This window comes from Impatiens glandulifera, chromosome 7 (genome assembly GCF_907164915.1).
Source record: "Impatiens glandulifera chromosome 7, dImpGla2.1, whole genome shotgun sequence".
Taxonomy (NCBI): Eukaryota; Viridiplantae; Streptophyta; class Magnoliopsida; order Ericales; family Balsaminaceae; genus Impatiens; species Impatiens glandulifera.
Window position 1 is genome coordinate 33,704,865 of NC_061868.1, and position 10,062 is coordinate 33,714,926.

Genomic DNA, 10,062 nt, shown 5'->3' on the forward strand with positions numbered 1-10,062 from the left:
GTTCTGTGCTTAATTATATATATACTACATTATATTTATACTACATTATATAACCATTTGCATTCAAAATAATACAACTGCTAACTAAATTACATTCAAAAATACATATGGTTTACATTCAAAAATACACATGGTTTATATTCAAAAATATACATAGCTAAATTATGTCCATTTTCTATGGGTCTATTATATGGTGGAATAACCTAACTGCCCATTTTTGTCTCCAAAAAACCATGTTTTATGTTGTCACAGCTGATATATCCAATTTGGCAATAAGGTACTCCAAATACATGATTGTAAAAAGACCACAGTCTCCACTCTTGGTGCACTTGGGGACTCTTGGGTGTGGTATTACAACATATGACATTCCTTCCAAACTGAACTTAGGATATTTGATCCTGTCAAACTCGGTCGTTCTATTTAGAATCATATATGGAATCATTTCACATAGTGGTTTCATGAACTTGTCATACTGATTCTTTTTGATAAATCCCTGTTCGCAGTCATAAACATTGATGCATCAATCTTGTAGTTGCACCTCAAATAGGACCCAATGCTTCATATTCAGATTTATAGGGAAATATACCTTATCTACAATGATCCAAGAAGTCATAAATTTTCGTTCATCACCCATGAAATATTCCATCAAGTCATCGTCGAATTCGTATGTTTGTGGATTTTTGGAGAACTTTGAATAACGTAACGACAGCCTCGTAGAGACATTACAGTCACATATTGAGAAATCTATCGGTTAATAAGTCTTGGGGAAATTGGCAACCCTTTTTTTAAGAATGTAACATGCTGCATCTATCTCCTGCGACAGAATCGAGAAAATGAATTAAGCACACAAAACATCAAATGAATTAAGCACAGAACATCAAATGAATTAAGCACAGAATTGCATCTGTCGCAGGCGGAAATGCATCTGTCGCAGGCAGAATATACTATTCGCCTGCGACAAATGCACTGTCGCCTGCGACAGATGCATTCCTGCTATTTATCTTTGTCCTGCTGTTAATACAATACCCAAAAACAGTTTCATCAACAAAAACTTACATGATCATGTAGCCAATTCTGAGGCCTCAACATTCTGTTAAACAAATCTCGACCAGCATAGAAAAGAACCAGATTTATCTTGTCTTTATCCTGCAGCTTCAGCCAGTGTTTCAACTCATCCATCAGTTCACTATCATAATCTAAAAGAGGATTGACAGTTACTGGATCAATGAGTTTAAAGGATTTTCCATTAGGATCTGTGTAGTTCCCCAATTGTGTGGACTTTTTCTTTCTCCGAAAACTCTGTTCCTGAAATCTTGTTGGAGTCAATACCAATACATCATCATCCTTCTTCTTTCCCAACTCAGCCTCTTCATCCATCTTCTTTCCCAACTCAGCCTCATCATCATTCTTTTTTCCCAACTCAGCCTCTTCATTCATCTTCCTTTTCTTGCCTAACTGCTGCAACCTATTTTTGGTCAAAACCACCTTCCTCTTCTTCTTCGTGGACAATTCATTCTTTCCCAACTCAGCCTCATCAGCTAATTTGTTGTTTTCATTCTCAAAAACAACATCAACATCTTTGTTTTCATTCTCATTCTTATCAACAACAGCAGCATCTTTGTTTTCATTCTCATTATCAACAACAACAACATCTTTGTTTTCATTCTCATCAGCTTCTTTGTTGATCTCCAAACCATCAACATCAGCATCATCTTTGTTTTCATCATCATCAGCTTCTGTGTTGATCTCTAACCCATCAACAACAACAGCATCTTTGTGTTCATCAACAACAGCTTCTTTGTTGATCTCCAAACCATCAACAACAACAGAATCTTTGTTTTCATCATCATCAGCTTCTGTGTTGATCTCCAACCTATCAACAACAACATCATCCTCCAACCCAACATCATGAGCATCTTTGTGTTCATCAACAACAACATCATCTTTGTGTTCATCAAAAACAGCATCATCTTTGTGTTCATCATCATCATTCTTTATCATCTCCAACCCATCGGCAGCATCATTCTCATCAGATTCTTTGTTGAAATCCAACCCATCAGCAGCATCTTCTTTCTCATTCAACCGATCAACAACATCATTCTCATCAGCAGCATCTTTTTTCTCATTCAACAGATCATCAATATCATCATTCTCATCAGCAGCATCTTTGTTCATCTCCAAATCCTTCTCCACTAAATCATCATCAGCAGCAACATCTTTCTTTTGTTTTATTTCACCCAATAATTGGATTATGTGATTGAACATAACCCGTTGATCCTCTTTCATTACCTTCATTTCAGTTTTAAGCTCCTTCACATCCCTTGTAAGCTCCTTCATATCCTTTCTCAGCTCATCAAACTTGACATCATTCTGGGCTTGAGTCACCAGATTGTCTTGGCTAGTTGGAGAATTGTCTTCTTTCTTTTGAGGACTCGTTGCTAAAGGGACATGGCTAGATTCACGAGTAGTAGACCGAAAGCTGTCTTGGCTAGATTCATCACTAAATGACTTCTCGGTCCTCTTGGCTAGTGTGATTTTAATTGGTTTTCTCCTCTTGGGCGTCGGTTTGGGAGTACTGACATCTTCATTCTTTCTCTTCCTACCATCCACTTCAAATAAATCATCATAAATGTAATCTCCCATTTCTTCAAAGTCTTCCCCACAGTAGTTCCTCTTCTCCTCCTCAGACTCATCAATCTTGTTAAACACATTGCATTTGAAAAGGGCATTGGATACCTCTTGGCTAATGTTGGTGTTGCTTCTAGAGGCTGTAAAGAGTAATATCCTTGGGCATATATGTTTTTCCTCGATCATATCCGCAAATTTGGGGACACATGTCTTCATAACTAAATATGTCCAAACTTGGAAGGCTATGGCGAACCCACTAATAGTATAAGCAACATCACAGTTCCCCTTGCAGGTTTCCTTCTTCTCCACATATAGCTGCCGAAGATGTTTCATGTCCTTGTCAATACCCTTCAATGTTGAATTGAATGACACCTTTCCCCATGGAAATTGAAGGAACATTTTCATGTCCTCCACCATGCTGAAGATCTTCAAACATACCATCTTCCTATTATCAGATCCAAAAAGACACTGGTAATAAGGTTAATGAGCCAAAGCTTCCATGCATCCTCCTTCTCAAAGCATTTGAGGAAAACTGTTTGAACCTTTGTCACTCTAACAATTGTTTTTCCACGAAAATATTTATGGACTAGGGGTGGACATTCTTCAACGTGCCAGTTTTCGATCACAGGAAATCTTCCAAAATTTAGGTCTGTTACCAAGGCATATTCCTTCATGCCCCAGTACAGCTGCTGACCATTGACTAAGAAAGTTATTCCCTTCGAATTGGAGCTGCTTTTCCTGATCAACATCTGGTGGATTTTGTTCCTGAGAAAATTACAGTCGGAGCTTTCAATAGATACTGAAATTGACTCTTCATAGCCCTTTCCATAAGACCAAAGTGATTAAACTTGTCCTTGGTCTTTAACAAGCAGGTGCAAGTAGATTTCCATGAAACACGTCCAGGAAAGTTCTCAATTACTGTTTTGTTTTTGCATTTGGTTGGTGCCATCTGCAAAAAAACATTAAGTCAGAATAATGAAAGTAAATACCACTTCTTTAAAGGAAATAAGACATTTGTCGCAGACGACGGTGCATCTGTCGCAGACGACTGTGCATCTGTCGCAAACGACGGTGCATCTGTCGTAGACGACAGTGCATCTGTCGCAGGCGGGAGATGCATCTGTCGCAGGCGACGATGCATCTGTCGCAGGCGAATAGTATATTCTGTCTGCGACAGATGCATCGTCACCATCGACAGCCTGCAACAGCCTTCGACAGAAGCATTTTAAACCCAAAACTATTCATTCAGCCAATAAACCTAAACCCATACCTAAACCTAAACAATAAACCCTAAACCATTCTTCCATTATAGCATGCATGGAATATAAACGATATAAAACGGCAAAACTCGGATAGAAACGGGAAAACATGGAAGATAAACTCACCTTCGTCGTTTTAGAGTTCTGATTCTCGTCGGAGGCTCTTATTTGTCGTCGGGGGCTCGTCGGGGTTCGGGGGAGAGGACGTTGTAGATGTTTCAGAGGCTTCTCGTCGTCGTCGGGCTTGATCGGGTCTTCGAGGGTAGGGGAAGTTGAAAAGAGAGAGAGGGAGGGAAAGAAGAAGGAAAGGGAAACGACAGAAAAGAAATCAATCTTTTTTTTTTAATTAAAGGGCAAAAGTGACATTTTTGCCTTAACAAAATGTTAAAAATGAAAAAATTAGTAAAAACATGCTATATAAGGTAAATTTCCCCTTTAATTTAAATAATTTTTATTAGTCATAATATTTGCTAGATTTTAAATTTATTTCAAATGTTTTATTATTTGTATTTGTTTAATTGGTTGTTTTATTATCTTATTTTAAATTGATTAATATTTTTCGTTTCCAAAAGTTAATATACTAGATTTGAAATTTATTATTTTTATTTTTAGCTATCAAATAGTGCTTAAGCAAAAAAAATGTCATCAGGAAATGTAAATAATTGCCTAACATGGCCCAAAAATAACCCATTCAAGTAAGTTCAGAAAGACAAAAACAACAAATTCAAGTAAGTTCAGAAAGACAAAAACAACAAATTCAAGTAAGTTCAGAAAGACAAAACGAGTTCAAAAACTGTCTGAATAATGAAAAAAACAAGTTATTTCCTGGAGCGCCTACTGGGTCTTGACATCAGAATCTGAGCAGCCTTAACCTCCAACATTCGAGTTTTCAGCAACTGTTGCGACTCTGAGTCCTTGTTGTTTATAGACAATCTGGCTAGACTTCTAAGCCTCTTGAATGCTGTAGTGAATCTTGCAGGTCTCTCAGCATCATCCAAGGACTTCAAATAGGCAACATCAATCATCTTCTCTTTGGCTAAAGCAGTCCTAACAGTATTTCCTATCAGAGCTGCTGCAAGTTCCTGCTCTTGAGTCCTAGCTGAACTGGTCTGAACTGGTATGAAGGCAGAGAATTTTGAAGGTGCCTGAGTTGAATCAGCTGCAGCTTCTACCATGCTGCTTCCAACTCCAGCAAGTGTTGTCTCTGTTCCAGGTAAATTCCCTGCAGCCTCTGCAACCCCCATGGTTTGATCTACGGTTTGTTCAACAGCCACCCTTGTCGCAGGAGGAGGTGCATTTTGAGAAGAATCAGCAACAACTTCCTTCCCGGCCTTGCCTTGTTCCATTGTACCAGTTGGTTGAACAACTGGAGGTATTCCTGTGTTTCCTGTAATCTGCAAGCCTGAAGCAACAAGATCAATGTTTAGAGTATTGACACCTGGTGATGCTCTGGTAGGCGCAAACACCGCGACGAGAGCTCTCATTTCCTCCGTAAAGCAGTTCTCGATGCATCTTCTCGTGAAGTCCCTGACCTCCTGTGAGACATTTCGTGAAAAAGACATCACTATGCGTATGAATATGATCACTAAGATTATCATTGCCGATTAACAATATATATAGATTGTTCAGTCACCTTTGTGTTCGGCCAACAATTTTATTAAGAATTAATTATTTTTAAAATTAAATTATACATAAAATATTTAATCAAAATTGTATATATTTATATATATATTATTTTAATGTATCTTAATCTTAATGATAATAATACTATTTTATAAAAAAAAAAACCATAAATGTCAATATGATAAACTAGATAAATGGAAATTATTTAATTTTAAAAAATAAATATATATATATATAAATATATTTATATATTTTTTTTCTTATCTAATTACATTATTAATATTAGATGTAACCAAACAAATTCATTAGAAACCGTTTGGAAAAGCTTTTTGTTTTAGAATTAGAGTTGGGTCTTAGTGACTGACAAAATAAGAAATAATTACTACTAATAAAATTTTGGTTACATTTTATCAGAAAGAAAAACTATTTTTAATTTTTTAAAATTTATTAATTTTATATTTATTATATTATATATAATTTAAGAACATATTTTTTTATTTATTTGATTAAAAATAAAAATATTTAATTATAATTCATTAACACGATAAAATAATTTATTTTAAGATAAATATTACATTATATTTGAGACTTTTAATATTACATAATTAGTAATAATCTGATAATTATAATATTATTAAATTTAAATTATTTAAGTTGTCAAAATTTGAATGTTAATAAATTTCTAAATAAACTGATTTTTTTTTTCTTTTGTTAGAATAATATTATATTTTAATTCTAAATTTTATTTTAACTATCAAATTAATTATTTTATTAATTAATATATTAAAAAATTATGAAATTTAAAATTTAAATATATTTAAAAAAATCAAGTTTAATAATTAAAAACTTAAATAATTTACTTTTTAAGTTAAAAGTTTTATTTTGTTTTCTTTTCTAAATTCATAAAAAAAATTATAATAAATCTATTCAACGATAAATAAAATTAACTATTTTTAAGTCATCGATTGTTAAGTCATCGATTGATTGCATGCTTCTAATTTAGGCCTCGTTTGATTCGGCGTTAATAAGCCGCGTAGGCGTCTGCGTAATAAGTTCACGCAAAAAATTACAATCAAACACATGTTTGTGTTTAAACTTAAATTTTTCTCTACCTCTCTCCTCAGGTTTAAGGTTATAATAATCTCAGTTTTTTTCTCTCTCATATTTTTAAATATTTTTTATTCATTTTCTTTCATTTATATCTAATCATTTTATTCATTCTCTCATTTATTTAATCTATTTCTAATCATTTTATTCATTCTCTCACATTTATTTTATATATTTATAATATTTTAATATATAAAATTATTATAATAAAAAACATATATTTAAATATATTTTTATTTGTTATTTATAATATATGTATCTTAATATATAAAATAATTAAGTAAAATATAAATTATAAATAGACTTTGATATTTTTGTTTTATAATTTTAAAAATGAAACTAGCTTTAATTAATTATCTAAAATACTGATTATAATTTAGATGAATCTTAAAATGAATGATAATACTAAAAATGAAAAATGTGAGAGAATAAAAAATAAATTGAAAATTGAAAGATTAGATCACAGAGAGAAGTGTAGAAATGTGAAAAAGATATTATTAAATATTATTAAATACTTTTATATATATTAATACATATTTTATATCATATTTATATTAAATATATTTAAAATTATATATTTATAAAAATTAATATATTCATATCATTTATTTTAAAATATATTATTTTTTAATTTAAGTCATTTATTAATAATTAAAATTATATATTAACAATAAAATTATAAAAAATAATATATTAATATAATTTATTTTCAAATATAATTTATTTTTTAATTAAATCATTTATTAATATTTAAAATTAAATTATTAAATATATATATAACATTATATCTCTATATAATATTAATTATTAAATAATATATTATAAATATTAAAAATAAATAAATTGGGCGTATAAGCTATATCAAACATACCTAAACTTAACAATTAAATAAGCTGAGATCATATCAAACGTACCTAAGAATAAACTAAGAATAAGCTGGATAAGTGGTATCAATAAGCTGAATCAAACTAGCCCTTATAAAATGAATTGCAAAGACGATCTAACAAATTTAAATACAAATAAATATTTTAATAATTTAATTAAAATAATTAAAAAATTAGTTTTTTTTTTCAAATAATATTTGAATTTTATAATTTTAAAAACTCACCTCACATCAAAAGAGTTTTTAGATTATTTTGAATTTTAATGGTTTGAATTATTAAATATTTTTTAATATTTTAATTAAATAATTAGGTTATTAAAAAAATAAAATATAATATGTAAAATTTTAATAAATAAAAACTAAAAACTCAAATCAAACTAGCTTTTATAGACTCCGAGCTATGTATGTGTAGATGTAATTATAGAAGTTCAGAATTCAATTAGCGTCAAATTGGCGTCAGAACTCAGGCATTAATGTTTGCTTAGGGCGGGTTTGATTTTGGTTATTTGAGAGTTTTTCTTTTTAATTTTTTTTAAATTAATTAAATAAAAATAAATAAATTATTGGAGTTTTTAATTCTTTTATTTATTAAAATAATATTTTTTATTTAAAATTTTAAAATAATAAAAATAAAGAATAATATTTTAGTATTTAAATTGATTAAATTAGTGATTTAATATTTATAATTATAATTATATTATAAAATAAAATAGAATTTATAAAAATTTGATAAATTTTAAAATAATTCAAATATATATTTATTTTAATGATTACAGTTATAATGAACTCTATGGTACTAACAACAAATTTAACTTTAAAACGTTTAGTTTAAAATAGAATAAAAACTAATATTTAAAAATTATTATTAACTATGAACTAATTGTGATTATTTTATTGTGAATAAATCTATTTTATTTAAATTATTAAAATATAAGTTTTCTGTGTGAATAAAAAAATATCAAAGTAGATATACAATAAATAATATATTTAAAAATATATTTTTATAATTAGAGTTTAAATCATATATTAGGCTGGTTGGGATTGAGTTTAAAAAAAAAAATTAAATTGAGAAAAAAATAATAATTATTGATAATTTTGAAAAAGTGAGGATTATTTTTAGTAAAAAGACTTAAAGGTATTGATATATATAAATAAAATAAAAAATAATAATTTAAAATATATGGTATTTTAGTATTTTGGTTAATGAAATGAGTGATATGATTGTTGAGAAGTAATTGATTGAAAAATTAATTTTGTTTAAATTATTTTAAAACCCAAAGAGAACAAAGCCTTAATAGTAAATTGTTGAGGATTAATCATATAATGAAACAATATATATTTTGACGAGGATAAACATATCACTTTTAATGAAACAATATATATTTTTAATATTTTGGTTAATGAAATGAGTGATATGTGAGGGAGAAGTGGGGCCGTTTTGAAGGAATTGCACGGCTCAATTTTAGACCCCCTCATACTCTCATAGAACCAGGCACGTGTTCCATGGCCAAAGCGGACGCAACAATGAGAGCTTGACATGTATTAGAGAGAATTCTACGTGAAAGTGTGTAATCGTTTACACAAATGGAAAAATAATTCAAGGACATCTAGTCTACTAGTTGGCTAGTAAAGTTATATACTTTCCATAAGAGAAGTTTCAAAGGGTTACACCTACCTATCATATATAGAATTCAACTGTTGAACATTTCATCGGGTTAATCTTTCAATTTCCATTAATGTGGGAGATTGTTGGAATTTTAAACTAATTCATAAATTCCATTAATGAATGAAAATGAGAATTTGGGTAAATAAAATCAAATGAAATTCAAACAAAATTCACATGAAATTCAAACGTGAATTAAAATGAAATTTGATCTAAATAATTAAATTATTATAATTAATTTGTTAATTATGTAATTAACATTTAATGGCTTGAAGAACAATTATCCAATTAAATATATTTAATTTTGTTAATTGTCATCGTAACCTTCATAATATTATTGTTATCAATGTAAGTGCTTTAATTAAGATATGAAATATATTTATAGTTATATTTTATTTGATTATGTTGTTAAATGATTATTTGTATATATATCATGCATATTAGTTAATAATATGATTATTCGTGTTCATTCATAATAAGTATGATTATCTAGCCATTTGTATACATATATGAATAAAGATCTATTATAAATGCATTTTGTTTTAATAGAAAATTCTGAATTTTTTTTTATAAAACTATTTGTCTTTTGGTATACAAAAACTTTAATTTTGTATTTGATTAAAAATAAATTGTTAATAGTCTAATTAATTGTAATAATTTATATTCTAATTAATTACAATAATTAGTTATTGATGTATTTTATAAATGTATTTGTTTAATGATATGTGAATATATTAAATAAAGACTTACTTAATTTTATATTTATGAATTCAAATAATTACAAGAAAAATTCTTGTTTGATTTGAGAAATAATGTGACAAAAACGTGCCGATGTTATGAGATACAGACGTGCAATCAAAAATAATGTTTAAGCGACTTCGATCAAAGATGCTTGAAAC

General features: G+C 29.0%; 1 protein-coding gene across 1 annotated transcript; it reads right to left on the reverse strand.

Annotated features, from left to right (window-relative positions):
* Positions 1 to 238: 238 nt before the first annotated feature.
* LOC124909777 (adoMet-dependent rRNA methyltransferase SPB1-like) lies at positions 239 to 3,069 on the reverse strand. The gene is made up of 5 exons (XM_047450420.1): positions 2,690 to 3,069; positions 1,702 to 2,599; positions 1,486 to 1,629; positions 1,057 to 1,305; positions 239 to 493 (listed from the first exon to the last, which is right to left on the reverse strand). The coding sequence occupies exons 1-5, from the start codon at positions 3,067 to 3,069 to the stop codon at positions 239 to 241; spliced, it is 1,926 nt and encodes a 641-aa protein (XP_047306376.1).
* Between the last annotated feature and the right edge of the window lie 6,993 nt (positions 3,070 to 10,062).

Excerpts from the sequence above, each read along its gene's own strand:
- LOC124909777 (XM_047450420.1), bottom strand. The coding sequence starts at position 3,069 with ATGGTATGTTTGAAGATCTTCAGCATGGTGGAGGACATGAAAATGTTC. Across the intron at positions 2,600-2,689 it reads GTGTTTAACAAGATTGATGA|GAAGAGAAAGAATGAAGATG; the intron begins GTCTGAGGAGGA and ends AGTGGATGGTAG. Across the intron at positions 1,306-1,485 it reads CCACGAAGAAGAAGAGGAAG|GAACAGAGTTTTCGGAGAAA; the intron begins GTGGTTTTGACC and ends ACAAGATTTCAG.